Here is a 22,820-nt window from a genome sequence, read left to right as displayed (position 1 = left end):
AGTGGCTAAAGCCTGTTGCTGAAAACAACTGGTAATTTATTCTTTAAAGGTTTGTTTCCTCCGAGCTTATCTAAGTTCTGTTGAACATTCATTTATTTAACTACAACAGTTTAATAGCAACTGTTTATTAAGGGAAAGGTTTGATACTGATTAGAACTTGAAGTGGCGACGAGGGCTTAAAATATTCTGAGAAGGTCTTTTAAAAAGTCTTAAAAAGGTATTGAAATTTCCTTTAGGGCTCCTGCATATACCCTGTACTCAGTATTCAATTCACCTTTATTTGTATAGCGCTTTTACAATGTAGATCGTGTCAAAGCAGCTTCACATAAAAGGTCATAGTAAATAGGAACAGTGTAGTTCAGTTTGTAGTGTTTAAGCTCAGTTCAGTTGAGCTCAGTTCAGTGTGGTTTAAAAATCACTACTGAGAGTCCAAACACTGATGAGCAAATCCAATGATGTGCAGCTCTACAGGTCCCAAACCATGCAAGCCAGTGGCGACAGCGGAAAGTATAGAAAGATAGTGTCTGCTTTGTTAAAAAAAGCCATTGCGTTTTTGATTAATGTTACAATTTACATTAATTTATATTAATTTAAATAACAATTTATAATGTGCTTCTGGCAACTTTCTTCAGTTTGACAAACAAACTTATAGAACTGCTAAATTATTTATTTCTAATGTTTCTCAAATGATTGTGATTGGCCAGCCAAGCAAAAGAAAAAACAAAGGGTGAAACAGAATTGTCAATGAGAAAGAAGATAGAGGACCATGACTCATCATACCCATCTCTCTCTATCTTCTGTACAGAAGAGTGACCATGCTGTGTTTTGTGTTAGATGTGTTGTGTTCTAAGTGTGTGTGTATCAATCATCTGGTTAAAAACAGAACAAGCTGTTCCGGAAAGAAAGACACTGGCTTCACAAATGCCTTGAGGGGGTTAGGGGGTCAGGATGGTGTAACAGTGGAGAAACCCAGTGCTCTGACTCCACCGAACCAAACTGAAATTTCTCTGTACAGCCCTTTCATAACTGCCTAAACAAATTGCTCATCTTCTAACAGGAGGATGTTGGACGTACTTGATGTAATACACTGATGTCAACAGAGAAACAGTAACCGTATTGTGACCGTAGCTACATAGTGGTGAGGATGACTCCGTTTTGGTGGCCCGCCTCTCGTCATCTGTGCCAGCTTTCATACCCCTCTAGTACCTCTCTCCTGCCATGCTCCTTTCAAAAACAGAATCAGCCCCTTTCTTGGCCTCTATTTGGATATTATCCTATGCTAACTAACAAAATGCAGGCACCTTGCACCTGGTTTCACTCTCTCCTGTAAGGCCAGGTTTGTATGTGCTCTTTGTTCAGATAGGGCTGTGGAAAATGCCTGACAGTCACCGCTGCCTAGCAGCCAGTATCTCTAGGGAATGTTCGCAGAACCTCAATGTTGTTTGGAGCCTCTAGAAATCAGGATTTCTTGACAGAGTAAGGCACTTGTACAGAAACACAATCTGTCACACCTACAGCAGATCAGTGGGTGTTTGGGAGTGGATCTTTTAAGGTGTAGTTGCAAGATATACAAAGAGTCATGTTGGTTAATGAACTGTTTAAAAGGCGAGTCATAAATGCTGTCATGATGGTCAGACTTACTATTACACTGTGTTTTTAGAGACATGTCAGGACATGTGCTGTACCTGCTTTGGTGGGTATGGGTTTAATAAGCCCCTACACAGTGCTGAAAAGGATAGTTCATTTCAATATGAAACTTTCAGTTTTAGTCCTCAGTGATCAAACCCACAGGACTTTATCTTCAAAAGTCACATTTGTATCGAAGCCTGAGATTTCTGTCCCTCCACTAAAAGTGACTTTACATTTCAAAATGTTTGGTAAAGAAATCTATATCCAAGTTTGTTTTCTAAGATATTTTAATGAAATATCCATTTGACATTCTCTTGACCCTAAACGCTTGATCTAATATAATGAACAGATATAAAGGTGCTCTATGTAAGTTTTGGACTCTTCTAAAGCATAAAAATACCATAATAAATATCTGGAAAACAATGCTGAAGTCAGATATTCTGCGTTGAAAACTGGAACACTGTCTTTGTTTTGGTTCATTTAACCCACCCACTGCCACTTTAGCCAATTATATTTTAGCATCCTGCGTTGCGTTGTTGGAAAACCACATATTTCGTTCAGTCTGATAAGCTCTCAAAGCATGTGCCCGTGACCGAAATGCAACCTCCGGTGGACAGTAGCAGACTCCGATATGAAACGCAGATTTAAAGTTCCACATGAGGTGATTAATTAGCAAATAATATAAATATTACTAACGTTAACATTAGGTTAGCAGGTTACGTTGTAACCCTGTGTTCTAACAACACGCTAGGTGAGGACATGAGCAATTTGGCTGTTTGCTCCAGATGCAACACCACATAAACTTAAATACAGCCATTCAGAAGCACAGAATATGCACTCACTCATGAAATGTTAAGGTTAATAAACTAATAAATGCATATTAAACCTCTTTAACATTATTAAATGTACATGCTGAATCACTGATATGTGTTAGTTTGCACTGAGTCGCAGTTCTTAAGTTCAATTAAGAACCGGAGCACCTGGAGGAAACCCACGCGAACACGGGAAGAACATGTAATCTCCACACAGAAATGCCAACTGACCCAGCCGGGGCTCGATCCAGTGACGTTCTTGCTGTGAGGTGATTGTGCTACCCACCGCGGAACCGTGACGCCTAGTTCAATTTCAAATGTTTTATTTTATTTTTTAGATCTAAGGTGAACTGTCTGCTGCTGCTTTCAGTAGTATGGCAATAAATGTCATGTAAAATGGCATTCAAACTCACATTGTTAGCATTTAACACTGAATAAAGCACATGAGGTGTCTACCTGAGGTGACCATTGTCAGATTTCTGTTGTTCAGCTGCAAGAAACAAAAGTTGTTTCTAATATATCAATTCGAGGTGTTGTTTAGAACAAAAACTCCATTTAATATGTAAAATATTCTGTGCATCACATGCCGTTGCTCTTTATATAGAACATGATTTAAATCAGCCTTTAGGCTCGATAATCAGACTCGCTCCTGTTGGTCCTCAATCTGGCAACCTGTGCTTGCATTTGTTTTGATCCAGGAATGCAATACCTAGTTCAACCACTGGGTGTCAAACTTAAATACTGCACCTTTAATTCAGGCTCAGGCTTCTGCTCCTATATAAACACTGATTAAAAAAATGCGATGTTTAAACTTGTTTGATACACAAGGACCGATGAGGTACATTCTTGCATTTTTATGCATCAGAGATATTTTGCTTACTCACTCTGCCACGATGTCTGCTACAGAAGGGTTAAGTCATGCCTCCTGGATCTGTCTGTCAAATTCACACTGCCTACATGTTGCCTTGTGCATGAAACGCTATAGGGGGTGTGGTGTGTTACTTCATAATCTTACTGCCAGCAAGCAAGCCTTAACATGCCTTAGATTTATGACTTTGATCAAAGCAGCGCATTCCTCTCATACCAATCTACATTGTTCCCACCTTGTTCTCACAGTTTCGCACTACTGATCTTCGCTAATTTGTGTGTACAAAAGGCTTCGTTTTGCTGTAAGGTCATACTGTTAGCATTCCTGCAGGGGTTACTCATGTAAAAGCATCATGCAGATCCCATCTGACTTTATTGACTGTAGCACGCCCTCCCTGTCCGCCATTCAGGATGACACTGAGGTCAACATGGGTCATGTTTAAACTAACCAAGGCTGACAAAGGCGTGCCTGAGGAAGTGCACAAGCAAAGTTATATTTACTTTTCTTCTCGCTGTGTGCTGAAACGGTAGTTTACTTTATGGTTCATTGTCCTAGTATGATATTGAAGTCTCTGTAGGATGTAGGTTGTGCAACGAATAGCAGGTGATCATGCGGATCATGAGCCACAGTTTGTAATGCCTAATGTTTTTAACTTGAAGTAGAATACTATTTTCTTAAATGATTTCTGCTAGTATTGCTTTATGTAATACATGACAGCAGGAAATCATTTTCATTTGAATAGGGCATGTTAATCAGTCAACAATTATGGCTAGCAGAGTAACAGACGTACTCGAAAAGCCATTCAAATTGCATGTATTGGAGCATTTTGGCTTCCTTGTAAAATATAATGAAGACAGAAGAAGGGAGGTGGACAAAACCAGACATCCCACCTCTCCCAGAACTCTGGGAGGCTCCCGCATATTCAAAGTGGCTCCCTGACGCCCACAAAATGTTCCTTGCTAAAATGTTTTTGTAATCATGGGAAGCAAATTACACACAGTTTTGTGATCAGCAGCACAACTAATCGCATGCATTGTGCAGATTGAGGTGGGGGTGGTAAAAGTTTGATGACTCCTACTTTTGGTTTTAGGTTTCATTTCATATTCATTCCCCGCTCTTTATGCGACGGATATGAATCATATCAGAGTCAATTAAAAAGAAATGGGTCTGAGAACTTTTGACTTGACTGTATTAACAACCTTAGTGACCACATTGCTGTTGATGTTGTGGGGATGTTGTAGGTTGAGCGTTTTAAGCCAAACTAAAAATGTTGTAGTTACTTTTATAAATAATAATAAAATAATAATATTTGTAGTCGTATTTGTCAGCTGTTTGAGTTTTGGTCTTGACTTGTGATGTCATAAGTTGCGTCACTGGTTGTGATAACCCACTGCTCTGGAACTACATGTTCGTTATCAGTCACTGCCACTCCCATCACCCCTCTCTCACGCTTTCAAAATCATTTCCAATGAAATTGATCTAAGTTCTTATGTAAATCGCTATGCCTTTACCTCCTGTACACATTTATAAGGTGGAAATCTCCTTGAGTACACCTGTCACGCATTTCAAATTGAAACATGTTCTTCATTTACTCTTTTACTGTCTCTTATCTTACTTTACATTCAACTCCCTTTCATTCTCACCTCTTTGTCAATTTAAAACACAGTATAATAGATTTAACTCCACCCAAGGCTTTGTGGAATCCAGTTGAGGTTTTTGGCCTCTCCTTTCTTTTACATAAAATGTTTTTAGGTTATTGATGACATCTGTGTATGATGTTTTGAGATTCACGCTCTTCATTTAAAGCTTAACTGATTGCTTTCTTTACTTAGTGTTAATATGGTCACAAAGCAATTTAGTCCAATGCGTCGTATTCATATTCCAGTCCCATTTCCTCCTTTTCTGCCCATCATTTCTCGCACCCTCTAAATTGTTCTATAAAAACTATCTATCTATTATTTGAGCAACAATCAGTCAGTTTTATATCAGTATTATGTCAACCATCATCTCTTTTTAGGCTAGAAAAGGTGGAATCAATTCACGGAGTCAAGCAACTAACTTCTGTTTTCCATTGTTGTACTATTGTAAGAAAAGCCCACTTTTCTGCAGTGAATGTTGAATGCTGTAGTTTTTAGTACATGGGTTTAAAGCAAGGGTGCAGAACTTTTTCTTGTAAAGGGCCAAAAATCAAACTTGATTGAGGGCTGTGGGCGGATGTTAAATATACCAAACCGTATTACCGTAAATTTGTCATGTGTAATTTCCTCATTTATTTTCTAACATTTTTAAATGACTAGAAAATGTCGCTTTAAAACATATTAAGTAATGATGCAGTATCATTTTAACGTTTTATAATCAATTTATTATAGTAAAAGCATAAACAAACAATGGAGATCAATGCTGAAAACACTAGTCGAGCTGCTCCTGCCTTGCCTTGATTTGCTTGCTGATGTCTTGTGCATTGTTCTCTATCTGTCAAGTGACGGTATTTATATTTTTAAGAGTCTGATTTATTTACAACATTTAATTTTTGTTACCTTTTTTGTAGCTCCTCAATTAAACAAGGAAACAAAAGGTTACGTTAAGTTGGAAATGACTATTTCTGCCAAAGGCATTCGCCCCGACCACCTCCCTATCGTCCTACCTCTCTTTTCAGATAGGATGACAAGCCAAACCATAGGTTACCATGGGCCAACTTTAGCCTGCAGGGTCTACTTTGGGCACCTCTGCTTTGAAGTCTCGGATGATTTTATCCTGTCCTCCATATTTATTTCCACATATTTTCAAGCTTGTGTGGATAACTAGGGCAAAGGGAAAGACTGGGGATGACATCAGTCTTCTTGAGTGGAAAACAGGGGTGGGCGTCTGAAGCTTGTGTGTGTGTGTCTGTGTGTGTTTTGTAATCGCCTGCATGCTCTGAATATTTTCAGCTTGATCACTGCATTGCTGTAATACCTCTGTGATGCTGGTGAAACCGATCAAATTGACCCTGAATTTGCAGTGAAGGTGCAAATGAGAAAATGTACATTTCTGTCAAGAAATCAAGGTAGTGTGAAATGAATGCATACATTTAATTTTCATTATTAGTATTTGCTTTTTACTGCAGTGCTCTGGTTGAGTTACTTCAGCCTCCATCTAGAGTTGGTGTGCTCTACTTTTGTGTGTCTTCCCTGAGGAAACGGGTTATGTTATAAAGCCTGAAATCCCCTTTCAGCTTTTCAAATAAAATTGGGGTTGCTACAGAATCCTGCTGAGAAATGAGGTTAGCAAAGTCTTTGAAGCAGACGTGGTGAATCTTGCCCCCTTGTGGACAATGTGTGAACGCAACATAGCGCAGACAAACGTGGGACAGGAAGAAGGAGGATTATTGGAAGGCCTGAGGAGGAGGGACTCTGAATAAGCTCAGTGGTTGGCTGAAATGAGCTTGTCAGTTCATTTAATGGGATAGTTGCGCATGATAATATTTTCCTCTGCTTCATGATTAGCATGTGACTTTTTTTTTACAGAACGTTAACATTACACTGTGCACATTATGCATATTGACAAAACCTTTCTCCCCCCTCCAAAGAAATCTTCTAATTGAAATAAAAATTGCAGTGCTGCTGATTATTATTATTATTATTATTATTATTATTATTATTATTATTATTATCATTATTATGCTTCCCACCGGTTTGAAATATACTTGTGGTGGTAACCAGATTGAAACACACCATTTATCCACATCACATAAATGGTTAACTATATGCGACACACAAAACATAATTTAATTTAACAATAATTTGATTTATTATGACAATTTAATACACTGTTTCTTTTTTCAATGGATAAAGTTAAAAAAAAGACTTGAAATAAAAAAACAGTATTTCTCTTACTTATGTTATTTAGAAGTCATGTGAACCCACTGACTGGTAAAATCTGCTTCTCTCTCTCTCAATTTCAAAGCAAACTTGAATTCCAAAACATTTAGATATGTTTATAACATAGCCTATGTAATACAGCCTAATGACATCACGGTAATTAATAAAATATACAGCAAATGGGAGAAAAAGGAATAAAAACAGGCAATTTCTCTTAGTATTTATGATAATTACAAGATTAAAATGTGTAAATTATTTAAATAGGGCAAATGCATCGATTAAACTTTACTAATGGTGTATTTCGTCCTCTACGAGTATATAAAATATATAGTGTGTGTGTATATAGTATAGTATTGTGTGTGTGTGTGTGTGTGTGTGTGTAATATATAGTCGTTTAGATTCAAGAATGAATTATTGAATGTTTCTCTTGTGACTGTGTGTGCGCTGTCAGCTCTGAAGCCAAGTAAAAGTGAACTTAAGTAAAAAGGTGATGCAAAAGCATACAATTATCCACAACTTTAGAAAGCAAAAGGCGAATCCCGGACATTTTAGGAGATTGAGAAACTCTGGCCAAACTAATTTAAGTGCTAAAATAACACGTCTCTGTGTGTCTGCAGAGTTGTGAGACTGTCTGTGTGAGTGCTCAGTTCACGCACAGTCGCGCACGCTGAATGAAACCGTTAATGATTCAGGATTTAATGATACATGATGTTTGGTTATATTAGGCAGATACAAAATAATGTAAAAAGATGTAAATAATAGTAAAAAAAACGTGTCACTAAATATACTTGGGCGGTCGTTAAGGTTAATATACCTGGGCAGCCCGCCCAGGTAAAGTCTATGTGTGGAAAGCACTGGTATAAATACATCATCATGTCTTTATTAGACTCACTGTGCGTCCTACTTCTGTACTATGTATCAGGCATAAAAGTTTACATGAGTCAACAAGTATAATAGTGTCATCATGGTGGAATGGAGTACATTACTGTAAAGTAGATTATTGTAGTAGTAGAGTATTATTTCACATTTACTATCACTGTACACCGTGTTGAAATACTTCTGATTTTATTCTTTGTGCTTTTGTGCAGGAACGCTTTGCAGAGATCTTTGGAAAAGATGCAGCGGCGGAAAGCAGAAAATCTCAAGAAAGCTTCAAGAAATGGTTGTTTGCAGGAATGACCTTGCTCACGGGTGTCGTCGTTGGGGGACTCATTGCGCAGAAACGCCTGTGAAGATGAGGATAACTGAAGATCCAAATACACCCATGGCTTCATTTAGACCTCCAGCAAACATGAAGGAACTTAAAATACTTTTGTTTCACATTTGTTTCCCTTTTTATTGCCAAGAAATTTCATGTTTACATTCCACATCCCACCGTGTGCTGTTGACTGAGTGGAGCGCACCCGTGATGTCCCATCACATGACCCAGACTGCATGAGGATGATTGGCTTTTAGCTGACTAAGAAAAAGCAAAGTCATGTTTCCTTTATAGCCTGTATAACGAAATGAGAAAAATGACTCAATCAGTCAAAGAAAAACAGGACTAATACCATAGTCCTGTCTTTAAGATTTTTTGTTTGTTTGTTTTAATATAAATGATTATTTTCAGCGTTATCATCAGTCCTTTTAAGTATCTTTATTATTCTCTTATTTTCAGAGACTGGCAAAAACTGACAAGGACACAAACATTTTATCTTTAAATCTAATTTAAGCTAATTTTGAGTCTCGAGGTAATGACCTAATGATAGAGAAGAAGTTGCAGCATCTGAACTGAATTTGAAATATTCAGTCATTACATCAGCACTGACATTTCTGAGGAATGTTGTTGCTGTCTGGAGTGCCAGATATCAGCTCGAGAGCAGAGAGGCACCTTACCGTCCTGGCACTACACTGAAGCGCCCGCTTCCTCTGCCATCTCTACCATTAGAGGACAGTGTGGATAGCAGATGAAACATGTCTGTGTGAGTGTGTTTTATGTGTTGTTTTCTATCTTTTTTTCAATTATTGTTCTGTTCCATTAAGCATGCACATTTGATTCACTTTAAATGTGTGTGAGAACCTGCATGGGCAGGTTTAAAATCCTCTGGAGCAAAAATCGTCTAAAGGACCAACAGTTATGAGAAATTAGTTCTGTTCTGAGAAGAAGTTGTGTATGTTTATTGTTTGATGTTTGATTTATTAAACTTTAGTTTCAGCTTCAGATTTGGTATCACGCATAACTCTGTATCTTTAAGATCCTAACTAGGTATAGAAGAGAAGTGGATGAATAAGGAGTGAGCATTTCACCCTTGTTTTGTCTGTGGCTGCCCACAACTGTGCACGAAAATTACTACATTTAAGCAAAAAGTTCATAGATTAAACCATATTGCCACCAGAGCGCTCTGTGTCTTACATGGTCTTGGGATTGAGGATGTAGCCAGTACTGGGAATACAGCTCTAGCATTTGTAACAAGCTAATAGATACTAGGTTTTGTTTTATTTGGAATATAAGGTGTGCGATAACATGCAGTGGTTGTTGGAAAGCAAAAGTTTGTTTGAAATTTGCAGTATATTCAACTTTAAATAGCCAAGTTAAAATGCTAGTCTCAGTTCAGGTTTCTTAGCATTCACCTTTCCAGGTGTAAATGTAAATTCCTACTCGGCATTCTTGGGTTTTGTTTTAACTCCTACTGTGTAGTTGTCCATGATGTTTTAAACCCTGGCTGACAGACATATTGGGTCGGATAACCTCATGGTGCTGCTGTGGAAAAACAAAATATTTAGTGTTTCACTGAACTCATTTCAATGAACCGTTAACGAGTGAATGATTTAAAATAATGTTTTTGATTTGCAAACCTTAGAATAGCTAGGATAATCACTCAGTTTACCCCCGTTTTCCTCACAGCTCCAGATTCCCGCCGAATCTCATTTTAAACGCTTTGCTGTCGGAGCGGTTAAGCGCGTGTCAGTTTATGCGCACACCTGCTGCTTTTACGCCCGTCTCGTGTCAAACTCCATCAAGCGCTAGGAGATGACGGGAAATCGGCTTTAGTCTTCAGATCATCATTAATTCAAATAGGACGTCAAGTTGAATATTCCTCGCCGCTTCCGACTAGTTGTGATTGACGAGCTGGTTAATTCAAACCGAGGTGATGAAAGTAGTGACGGTACAGGTGTGTTACCAGCCTTCAGCTCCGTTGCAGATCTCGCGGGGGATCTGTCTTTTGTTGTGTCAATCAAAAGATACCAAGCCTAAAAGTAACATCCTTTGAGACCTAACCTAGAAATTAGATGTCTGCGGTATAGGGCTCCCCGGAAAGTTAACATTTAAACGGGTAGTTTATGAGAAAAGATACAGTCTCGCCCGTTCGCTCCCAGTAGAACTATTATGCGAAGTTTTCCAGGACAGCCTATATTTGAAATGGTCCCTGTTTACTACTTCATGTGATTTTTGTTTTATTGTCACCGAAATTTCAGTGCACATTAATCCAAAGAAGAAAAAAACTTGCTCATCATTCAATCCTTATCTTGTCATCAACTCGCCTTTTTATGTTAGTAGTTTATAATGATTTAATGCCGTTATAAAACCGTTCAAGTGTAATAACAATCCTTCAACTCCTGATTCGATGGGAAACGCATACACTTTCTCGATTACTACAAGTAATGGGGTATATGCACAGAGACTTTTAATTTCAGCCAGCCAGCCTCAGCGCTTCCGGTGAACTCTTTCCATTATAAAATTGCCACGTTTAATGTCTGATTTCTTTAAATATCAGTGGTCTTCACTGCCTGATTGATATACAATATAAAGTCGGTTTCAGACCGGATGCACTGCGTTAAATTAAAATTTTCCCTGCCATCAAAATATTCAAATATATTTTCAATGGAGTTTCTGCGCTAGCCCGCTGCCAATGACGGCGTTAGCATTTACACTGTCTATCATCTTGTTTTATTCTTGAACAACTAAACGAATGCTTAAGTCTATTTAACTGAATGTATTTTAATAACATTACAACTTCGATGCTTTAAAAGGAACCTTATGAAATTGAAAATAGTCACATAAACCATTCACCGGAGGTTTATCATTGGCTAAAAAACACTAGCTGTGCATATACCCCATTCATAGCATATGTACAATGGGTTGCGAATACAACTTAGGTTGTCGACTTCAAGTTTGAAATGTAAAGATATTTAATTGGCAACTGTAAATCCAGCTCTTTTAAACTCTTAAGTTGCGAGTGAACTGTTTAAATAGCAATGTACACATTATATGGTGAGTCTCAGCAAATTGAAATTGCCGACATTTACACTTTTTGCTGCTCTGTAGACACTGATTTCACAGAAAACATTCCGTGTTATGAAATTTGCTGCTTGCATGCTTAGTCTGTGTCTGTCTGTCATGTTGCAGTGTGTTTGTGTGAGCGTGTGAGTGTGGGCTTGTTTGAGCGACGTGTGTGGTTTGAGATTGACAGTAAGCTTTAGAGTGAAATGTACCAGCATTGGCACGACACTATGTAAACTAGTTAACTTAAATGACAATTAGACTAGCTCATCATAGCTTAGTGAAAATATTTAAGGCATTTGATTATTTGAAAATATTATTTATGATATTTGGTGTAAACGCATATTGTTCCTTCCTATGGCCTTAAAAACTTCATCATTATTTCTTTTGAAGTGTATTTGTTGCTCATTGTGTTTGTATTTAGCCAACTTAACCTAAGCCTAAGAGGACAAGAAAGAAAAACTATTTTTTTAAGGTTTTGGGTTTATTTAAACAGCTTCACCCCTGAATTAATTGTTTTATGTCTTAGGACTTTTTTAAATGTCTGATATCATTAAATTAAATAAAGACCCATTGAATTCACAGGACAGCTCTAGTGGTTATTGTATATGTCTGGTTTAATTCTTGAATAATAGGATGTTATTTGTTCAATTTCTACAGTCAATTAAAAAGAAACACGTGTGCTTTGTTCAGTTACATGGACATTGTTTTCTCCTTGTCTTCTCCTTCATATTTGACAGTTGCCCATTGGACAAATCTCAAACGTTCACATAAAGGACAGCGTAATAATGCAGGAACATGTATTAATTGGCAAGGTGTGGACGTGGCGCTGCGTTCCCTTTATTTCCACTGGCCCTTCTCATAGTCCCACTTGGCTGCGAAGCCCTGCACAGGGTTTATCTTCATATCCAGCATCCTCTTTATCTGCTTGGCCTGCCATTCATCATCAAATGTATGAGGTTGAGGAGGATACACTGAGAAAGCAAAACGAAAAGTCAAACCTGACCAGATCCTATCAATTATTCATTTTCTTTTTGGCTTAGTATCTTTATTAATCAGGGGTTGCTACAGCGGGATGAACCGCCAACTTATCCAGCATATATTTTACGCAGTAGGTGCTCTTCCAGCTGCAACCCATCACTGGGAAACACCCATACACTCTTGCATTCACACACACGTGTTTGGACTGTGGGGGAAACCGGAGCACCCAGAGGAAACCCACACCAACACGAGGAGAACATGCAAACTCCACACAGAAATGCCAACTGACCAAGCTGGGGCATTAACCAGTGATCCTGCTGTGCGGTGATCGTGCTACCCACTGTGCCACCGTGATGTCCCTAAATCCTATCAACAAATGTAAAACAAAAATGTAAAGATTATGTCCTACCATAGAGCCTTTGCCAGAGAACAACCAGGCCAGTGAAACCAATGAAGAATAAGATCCCGGCCGTCACTGTCTTCCACTCACCCGTTGGTTTCTTCATCTCCGCGAATGTCTCATTAAACATAATCCTGTACACTGACATTGAGGATCACAGTTAATAAATATTCATCACAATGTTTATTTACATTATTCACAGTTGTTGAGTTCATGATGTTGGGCAGAATGTGTTAAAGAATTATAGCTAAAAACGCTCTAGACATGCCACCCAAACTAATGTCCCATTGCTAGTCAAAGGTAGATGGTATTAAAAGGTGTGAGTTTACCCAAAACTGAAAATTCTGTCAGTGTTTACTCACTCTTCACTTGTTCCAAGCCTGTTTGATTTTCTTTCTTCTGTTGAACGCACTCTAAAAAGATATTTTGAAGAATGATGGAAACTGATTGGCTTCCACGGTATTTGTTTTTGCTACTATGGAAGTCAGAGGTTACTGGTTTTATGTTTTCAAAATTTAATCTTAACAGATTTATTTAAACAGAATAAAGAAACTCCTAAAGGCTTGGAAAAACTTCAAGATGAGTAAAGTTTCAGTTTTGGTTAAACCAACGGAGGGGTAATACATTTGAACACACTTAGAAGTGCACTTTTTTTGTCTATTTTTCCATTAATTCGTTCATTCATTCATTTCCTTCAGCTTTGTTCCTTTATTTATCATGGGTCACCACAGCAGAATGAGCCGCCAACTTAACCAGCATGTTTTACACAGCGGATGTTTTTCCAGCTGCAGCCCAGTACTGGGAAACACCCATACACTCTCTCATTCACACACACACACACACTACGGACAATTTAGCTTATTTAATTCACCTATAGCGCATGTCTTTGGACTGTGGAGGAAACTAGAGCACCGTAAGAAAACCCACACCAACATGCAGAGAACATGCAAACTCCACATATAAATGCTAACTGACCCAGCTGGGACTCGAACCAGTCACCTTGCTGTGAGGCGACATTGCTAGCCACTGTGTCGCCCTCCATTTTGCTACAAGTTAGCTTATGTAAACGTTAAGAATTAAAGTCAACTTTTCGGGTGTACTGTTTAGATTGACTGTGGGGCTTTTCACTCTGAGCTTCACCCCTGGTTATCATCATTCCAAACACCACTTTTAACCCCGGGTAAAGAAATGTTCCACACTTGTAACTATGTAAGTGGTGTTAGCACCGCTCTTTAGCCGAGGTATTGAAACCCTGCTCCGGAGCAGGATTAGCTCAGCATTAGTGGTGTTAACCTACATCGCAGTGTTAAGTTTGTTCAGTGTGAAACGGAGCAGTGTTTGCTTGTTAATGCTGGGAACTTGGAAACAGACAGCCGATCAGAAATTGAGCTGTGAGGCTCGTGATGTAAGAGGAAACGTGCATTGTATAATCCGTATTCGCGAGGGAAAAGAAATACTAAAAGATGAAAGCATGTAGACTGGATTGGTCAGGACACAGTGACTACGTTTACATGGACACCAATAATTCGATTTTAATGAGATTAAGACGATACTCTGATTAAGAGTTAACCATGTAAACAGCAATTTTGATTAATTTAATCAGATTAGATCATAATCGAACTAAAGAAATCGAATTAAGACGTTTGGAGTATGCCGATGTGTGTGCGAAATTCTGTCGTATGGTGCTGTGAAAAGGGGCGGGAAAAAAAGCCAGCAATTGCTCCATGTTTAAAATTTTTGTCCAGAGAGGTCATGTTTTGATCCTCGATTGGTCTCACGCAGTCAAGTGATGCGATTTCGCAGGTCAGAGTTCACCAAGATTGAACTTTGCACCGCAGCAACATGCGAAACTCGGCGCATGACCTTGCGTTTCCGGTCTGATGCATTCGCGTGCATATGAATGGAAGTCTAGGGGAGGAAAAGTCAAGTGTGACCGCAGCTTTATTGAAGTGCAGTACAAACATGTAAACACCTTAATCGAATTAATACCGTCATTTAGGACTTTTCGCCGCGTTTTGTGATAGGATAGTCCACACACACACACACACACACACACTGATGGCTGTTTGACACTCTTTACACCTACCAAGTCAGTGCAGACCAGACACCTCGTGAAATGCGGAGGGTTTTTTCTTCCATTCAGCGTGCGATATAAACTTCAATTAAACAACTCTTCTAGCAGTTCATAGCTGCATCCAATATGTCGTTTGTCACAGAGGGCGTGCATGAAATGTTCGTGAATGAAAGTGAAAGTGCCAAACTGCAGTTAAAGCCGACAAATTATGAAACACCCGAAATTACACGAAACTTCGGAGGACGCGGTGACGCAGTGACGTTAATCGAATTATGTGCTATAATATGTAAAACGGGATCATGAAAGTAACATTCAAAAACCAACTCATGTAAACACCTTAGTCTTATTATTCTCTTAATTAGATTAAAGCAAATAATTCGATTACTGATGTCCATGTAAACGTAGACAGTGAGAGGACATCCTTTGCTTTTTATTCATTTGTACTTTTGTATTTGTTTTCTTTCCTTCACGCATCTATTGAGGCTTAGCCAAAGACCTACACAGTAACATTTTATAACTAACAAGATGTAAAAATGTTGCATGCTGTTCGTCCAATCAGTAACTGTGACACATAATAACATTAACCCTGGGTTTATTCATGTACAGTGTGAAATGTCTGAAAATACAGGATTATTTGTTAACCCAAGTGTAACCCCACTGGTCTACACCACCCAAACTTGCTCCGAGCTGGGATCGAACTGGCAACACTCTGCTTGAGAGTCAGTTGCTCTAACAAGGAGGTTAAAGACCATGGCCTCTAGCGTCTGTTGCTAAAGCACCTTTAGAGGTGAGAGGAGTGAGGTTTACCTGCACCACACTTCACCAGCTGACCTCCGCTACACAAGGTATAGCATGAGCAATGTGAAATGTGATTACAGATAACCTAGTGCTCCATTCACCCGGAGTCGAGGATGAACCAGGGATAACAAGTTCAAGAATGAAAAGCCCTTATATAGATTCCTCAAACTAGTCCCACAGTAAACCCACCATCTCCACCAGACTAGATGGGGCAGCAGCATTTCTTACATGCTCACTGCAGTGATTCTGTGCATCTATTGGCAGATGCTAGTCTCCTCATTTGCTCTGGTGCAACATGCCAAAACTTTTTTATATGTTGTCCTGAAATAAACTAATTCCTAAATATACTAACAGGCAATTTTCTCATCGTCGGAGAGGTTGTTCCAGGGCCCTTTCTCCTTCTGCTTCAAGCTCTTGTCTGCAGCACTGAGGGTGTCTTTGTACGGTCTGTCTGGCAGAGGAGTGTCCAGACGGTCACTGTACATTGGTCGAGACATATCTGCCTGTTCTATAACATCACCTGAAAGCACAAACAGACGAGAGAAAAAAAAGTATTTATATTTTACCATGATTTAACCAGGAATTCTCATTAGGATTTAAAACCTCTTTTACAAGAGAAACCTGTTCAAGGTAAAAGCCATACAGTAAAACCATTTTAAAATACATAAACACCACAACATTTCATCAGTCCTCTCAACAAAAACAATCACATGCTTCCAATACTGCTCTCTTTATAATGCCTTTAAGTTCACTGAAAAACTTTTAAGTCTTTTTGCTAATTGTTCCATGTCCAATGTGCACAATACGAAAATGCAGTTTTACCCAGCTCCGTACAAACTCAAGGTATATTAAAAAATACACAAACATCTTAGTTGTGTAAAGGAGAAATGTGAATTGTTTGAACATAAAACACAGATGCAGTGCCGTTATTTAGCATTGTTTTATTCTGAAAAAGACACTTCACATACCGTGGCCATGGCTGGCCATCTTGACGCTGCTGGAGCTGAATGCAGCGGCTCCCCGTCGAGTCAAAAGACCCCCTAAACGTCCTGCTGTCAAGCGAAGCATCTGATCCACACACACACAAATCATACTTAAAGACACAGAGAAAGACCACAACAGCTGGCTGGTTGACATTTAAGATAGCACAAAATGGGGGTGTTTCTGCGTTTTAACAAATCCTGATCCATTTGAGCTATTTAAATACTTGATGAGCTTCTGAGATCAAATTGAATTTCACTGTCTCAATGTAAGTACCTCAATATGCTAGTGTTTTACCTTCAGTTACACTATCTACAGCTGTTTTAAAAGTAGAGTTTTGAGTTTAGTGTACCATATTACTCTGCATTTGAGTCAAAGAGGTTTCAAACTATAGATTTACAACAGCCTCCTTTTAATTATTTTTTTTCTGAGAATAAATTCATGACTTATGTATATTACAGTGATATAAAAGACACCAAGCTTACATGTCATTTATGCAATGATGTATTATGTAACAAAAATGTTTTGATAACATCCTAACATTTTTCCACTACCCATGAAACTGCAAGGTTTTTCCAGTTTGAGTCAGTTTAACACATAGAAGGTTTGCTATAAATACTCATTTTAAACTCTTTTGTAATGCTGAATGACGATTTTCAGCTTAGTCTGAAGCCTCATTTTAAACATGTAACTAAAACGGCCTTTTATCATCTTCGTAATATAGCCCGCTTACGTCCTTTCCTCCCGAGGCCTGATGCTGAAAGACTCGTTCATGCTTTTATCACGTCTCGCTTGGATTTTTGCAATTCTCTGTTCGGAGGGTTACCAGCCAATTCTCTCAAGATTTTACAATACATCCAAAATTCTGCAGCACGTGTGTTGACACATACATCGTCTCGGTCTCACATCACTCCTGTACTCCAACAGCCTCACTGGCTGCCCGTCAAGTCTCGTATTGATTTTAACATATAAAGCGGTTCATGGTTCTGTTCCAGGTTACATTTGTGACCTGATATCCATTTCCTCTTCCTCTCGCTGTCTACGTTCTGCCTCAAGTCCTACGCTGTTTCAGCCTCGCTGCAAACTCAGCACCATGGGAGGTAGGGCGTTCTCTTTCCTTGCTCCCAAACTGTGGAATGCTCCTCCCACTAACATTAGGAATGCCGGTTCATTGGACGCTTTTAAAAAGCTACTTAAAACTCATCTTTTTAGGACTGGTTTTAATTTGTGATGTCTTTTATTCTTACTGTGTTTTTTATTGTATTTTTTTATTGTTTACTGTGTTGTTTTTACTTTCTTGTAAGCGCTTTGGGGTTTAGAAAAGCATGTTATAAATAAAATATGTTATTATTATTATTATTATTATTATTATTTTATTTCAAGCTTTTTTTTACAAAACCTATTTTAAACATAAAAGATGACATTTATTTAATTTAATACACTTTTTCAATTGTTTGTGATGCAGATACCAAAATGGGATGACTTGTCTTGTCTTTGACCTATTCATAAAGGTTTTTAAAGCCTTGTGTTGCTTTAGTTACTCCTCCTGATCTGGATCAAATCCAAATCCCTGCTAGTTCAGTCTGGTCACATAATCATCTTTTGCTGTTAATTACCGTAAGGCTCCTTCAACAACCTGTGCCTGGTTCACAGTTCTAGGAACACTGATGTCTTGACAGTCATATAAAAACATCTTATAATAACTGACATCACCTTTCAACAATTTCATTATTAATTAATATATGAATAATACTTGTAGATTAACCTATTTATTATTCTGATCTACACTAATATGTAAATTTGCATGTTAATATTATTTAATGAGTTATAATGAACTATAAACTATAATGAACATTTGTATTTTTCATTGCATTAATAAAATATTGTTAGAAATGGTGTATTGTAACATGTAATGTTAATGCATTTGATGTTAAACCTTCACTATCTATTTTTAAATCACACTTAAAAACTTACCTGTTCAATTTGGCCTTTAATATTATATTAATATTACAATAGTTATGTCAGTTGCTTTGTTTTGTAAATGTATTCTGATGGTTTCTCATGGTTTTACCTCTGTTTTTTTAATTGTTGAGCATTATTTAATTGTCTTATGTTGAGCACTTTGTTCAGTCTTATGGCTTGTTTTAAATGTGCTTTACAAATATGAACTTGAACTAATGCATTACTAATTGGCCTCACTGTAATTCATTACAAAATATTAATTATACAATTATTTGTTTTTTGTTTCTTTAAGAATGCAAATGACCAAATTACTGTCACAAACGCAACATATTTATCTGTTTCCACGTTCATCTCCAAGTGCAGAAACATATCCAGTAATTAAAATGGAGGCAACTAGCAGAAGATCAAGCCAAGAGTTCACACACAATCCCACCAAATAACTCGTAATTCAATTATCTGCACTAAAATGCATTTTCGTAAATCTGCATCTGCAAACATTGTGGTCAGTGTACATTTATATACAAGTGAATAAAACAAAGAAGGCATTATATAAATGCATCAACCTCAACTGGTGCTCCGCATGTTTATCAGTTTAGCAGCACTGCTGAACGCTGGCCTATTCATCCATTTCTACCAAAGCATAAAGATTACCTTGTAGCCTTTTCTCTTTGCAGCAAAAAATGCATCTTTAGAGTTTTTCCCAGTTAAATCTGCTTTTGATTCACAGATGCATTTCCTACTCCTGATTTTTTAGCCTATGCTATCCTTCTTCTGCAGTTTCTAAAAAGATTCCTCATCATACTCACAGTTTTCCTGAGAGACGAGACGATGGGATGGCAAAAATAACTAAATCAACAAAGAAAAAGTGTGTATTTCCCTGCACGTCTGTTAGCACTAACAAACAGAAAAACTGTGAAAACAGTGGTGTGGGTGGAGAAAGAAGAGAGAGAGAGAGAGAAAGAGAGGGAGAGAGAGAGAGAGCTGTACTGGGTTTAGAAGGGATTTCAAACTGTGAGAGACTGTGCAAGTAAACAATCTGAGACAACCATGTGACTTCACTGTTCACTAGGACGTCAACACAGAAGATTAACTCAATAATGTTCAGTGCTTTTTTTTGTTTGCTTTTTTTTAAACTTCACTATTTATCTCTTTACTTCTCTTATTTAATTTTGATAGACTTGATTTTGAATGCTTAGATAGTTGGTCTTGGAATCATACATTCAGAGAACAGAGGAAATGGTGATCCCTGAAGAAAACACCAGAAATGGGGCTAAAAGGAGGGGGAGACAGAGGCGGAGAGTTTATTTGGCTCATATCCAGTCCGCATCTGGTTTTAGTCCAACGCAACTTGACCTTAAATATGCCTGAATCGTCTGGCAGTGAGCCTTTGTGTGGGAATATGTTTCACTGCTCAAATAGCAGTGGAGAATTAGAAAGGCAGACGGATATTGAAGATTACTCAGTGTTAAGGGTCAAAACGGGACAAACCTGCTGTGAAATGTTGCAGCTGCACATGCCTGCTGCCCAAATCACGCTTTGGGTTTAAGGAAATGCTTTTAAAGTCTATGATTGGATCTGTATTGCATTCATTAATATGTTTTGCCGTAATAATTCCTGATACTGTGTGTATTTTTACATCTTCATCTTGGAAGATGTACGCCATATTCACCTTATTCATGCTCAGATTGTGAAATATGTCTTTATTTTGACCGGTTACTTGAAGTCCAGACAAATTTCTAAGCCAAAATTGGATGCATCCATCGCTTGATGGAAATAAACTTTAGGTTGTCAAAATATGTTGTGATGGATGTACACCATAATCACAGCTAAAAAGGATTTCTGAGGTGAACCACTCTCCTCTTCCATATCCCAAAGACATCAATTAATGTGTGAAAATGAAGGACTCTTGAATATGCCTGAATATGACCATGGTATTTATTTTCCGACATAGTTTTTTAAGAAATAAAAGTCACACACTGCATCAGTTAAAAATATATATATGTCTGAACTTGGATTATGGCAAAACACATAGCAATGCAATTAGGATTCAATCATATCAATATTTGCATAACATTTTGACCAAATTACCATTTAACAATTATGGTTAAATGACATTTATACTTTTTTATATTGACGTTTCTACAAATGATCAGTCCAGGAACAGGTTGCGTAAACTTAGGCATTGTTTAAGACTGTCTTAAGAATTAATTTGATCAACTTGTGATGAGCCAAGAGGAAATCAGTTTTACTTTTTGGATTGAAAATAGCCCAATCTAACTTTCTACACAACTGTCTTTGAAAAGATATGACCAGTCTTGGGGGAAGACCAGCATAACTAATTTTACTTAATTTTAAGACTTGTTTAAACAGTTTATTCAACTCTCAGCAGTTCTCTTTAAGTCTAAAGTGAGAATTCACCAACAATAAGTGCAGGTGCTCTTGTCAACTGCATGTTTTTGTCAGACATTTGTATTGGGTTTCTACCGTGAAGGAATGTAAAATTAGGTCATCTTTATTCACATGCAGCATCTATTACAATTCTGTTTGCAAAAAAAAAAAAAGACATTTAAAATAATGAGCTTTTTGATAAATAAATAAATAAATAAATAAATAAATAAATAAATAAATAAATAAATAAATAAATAAATAAATAAATAAATAAAAACATTCATGTCATCTGTCAGTTTCAGCACATCACAAATTCTGAATATCCTAACAAATCATTTCACAAATTCATTTTAAAACACTTGCTAAAGAACTGATGATTTAGAGTCTAAATGATCAGCAGAGGAAGGTTACTTTGTATTTACCATGGGATATAATCTTAAATTTTATATTATATATTTGATTAGATTTATCAAACATCTGGCTGTTCATTCCACTATGGAAACCCTGATAAATAAGGGACCAAGACAAAGGAAAATAAATGAATGAATGAATAATCAAACATCTAGAATCTGTGAAGACAATCTTCTAACACGAATGTAATATTATTTAATTTTCATTTTTTTAAAGTACCCATTCAAAGAAATAGTTCACCTAAAACATTTCATCAACAACTGCTCGCACTCAAATGGTTCTAAACTTTTATGAATATTAAACCAGCAGTAATTGAAAACAAAAAATACTATGAAAGTCAATATCTGCTGGTTTTCTACACTAATGTAATGCACATAGCTACCAACTCTCACGCATTAAACAATTAATTTTACTTAATATTATCGGAATTTAATAAGACAATCTACAGTTGAGGTCAGAATTATTAGCCCCCCTTTGAATTTTTTTTTCAATTTTTTTTAATATTTCCCAAATTATGTTTAACAGAGCAAGGAAATTTTCACAGTATGTCTGATAATATTTTTTCTTCTGGAGAAAGTCTTATTTGTTGTATTTCGGATAAAATAAAGACAGTTTTAATATTTTAAAAACCATTTTAAGGTCAAAATGATTAGCCCCTTTAAGCTAATTTTTTTTGATAGTCTACAGAACAAACCATTGTTATACAATAACTTGCCTAATTACCCTTACCTGCCTAGTTAACCTAATTATCCTAGTTAAGCCTTTAAATGTCACTATAAGCTGTATAGAAGTGTCTTGAAAAATATCTAGTAAAATATTATTTACTGTCATCATGGCGTAGATAAAAAAAATAAAATAGGTGGGGGGGGGGGGGGGGGGGATAATAATTCTGACTTCAACTGTGTATATATATATTGTAAGGGAAGGGTTCACTCTCTTTAGTGTCATAACTCTGTTATTAAAAGATTGTGTCATTTTAAGTTAATAACAAGGCTTCAAGAAAATCAAATATGCAACCACTGATTTGATTTCATTTTATTGACTATGATGTATTGTACTGTAAGTGTATATTGTTCTATTTTTTTTTTTTTTTTAATATTGTTAAACCTCCTGCCCAGGGACTACAGATATAACTCAGCTTTATAGCTAACTCTGGCACAACATGTCATGTTGTACATTGTCCCTGTATAAATAAATAAAATAAAATAAAAATGTAAGAGGGGTGAATTTCATAGCAGGGTAACCGCCTTTTATGTAGGCTACAGGTGTTAGCATGCAGTGAGTTTTGGATCTCTAAAGTTTAAATAATATGATGATGATCTTATTTTGACTAATGGCTCCTTTTTCAAAAAGGAGGGATGAAGTCAGGGAGTTTAGACTTAATAAACGTAATTC

General features: G+C 37.2%; 2 protein-coding genes across 3 annotated transcripts in view; one reads left to right on the top strand and one right to left on the bottom strand.

Moving 5' to 3' along the window:
* bcl2l1 (BCL2 like 1) overlaps positions 1-12,012 on the top strand; it is a 31,178-nt gene extending 19,166 nt beyond the window's left edge. For both annotated transcript variants that reach the window (XM_056448633.1, XM_056448636.1), the window contains exon 3: positions 8,258-12,012. In XM_056448633.1, coding sequence (XP_056304608.1) covers positions 8,258-8,401 — 144 coding nt within the window. In that variant the 3' untranslated portion in view covers positions 8,402-12,012. The remainder of the gene's footprint in view (positions 1-8,257) is intronic.
* A 14-nt stretch (positions 12,013-12,026) lies between these two features.
* Positions 12,027-19,629, bottom strand: LOC130216770 (cytochrome c oxidase subunit 4 isoform 2, mitochondrial). The gene is made up of 5 exons (XM_056448637.1): positions 19,433-19,629; positions 16,652-16,751; positions 16,036-16,203; positions 12,821-12,952; positions 12,027-12,404 (listed from the first exon to the last, which is right to left on the bottom strand). The coding sequence occupies exons 2-5, from the start codon at positions 16,749-16,751 to the stop codon at positions 12,271-12,273; spliced, it is 534 nt and encodes a 177-aa protein (XP_056304612.1). The 5' UTR covers positions 19,433-19,629; the 3' UTR covers positions 12,027-12,270.
* Positions 19,630-22,820: the final 3,191 nt, after the last annotated feature.

The sequence above is a fragment of the Danio aesculapii genome, chromosome 23 (assembly GCF_903798145.1).
Source record: "Danio aesculapii chromosome 23, fDanAes4.1, whole genome shotgun sequence".
Lineage (NCBI taxonomy): Eukaryota > Metazoa > Chordata > Actinopteri > Cypriniformes > Danionidae > Danio > Danio aesculapii.
Note: the sequence above shows the minus strand (reverse complement) of the source record. Positions and strands in the feature narration are given on the sequence as shown.

Bases quoted from the DNA above. Each gene is read 5' to 3' on its own strand.
- LOC130216770 (XM_056448637.1), bottom strand. From the start codon at position 16,751: ATGCTTCGCTTGACAGCAGGACGTTTAGGGGGTCTTTTGACTCGACGG. The intron at 16,204-16,651 runs GTATGTGAAGTG...TTGTGCTTTCAG, and splicing joins GATGGCCAGCCATGGCCACG to GTGATGTTATAGAACAGGCA. The intron at 12,405-12,820 runs GTAGGACATAAT...TTGCTTTCTCAG, and splicing joins TCTCTGGCAAAGGCTCTATG to TGTATCCTCCTCAACCTCAT.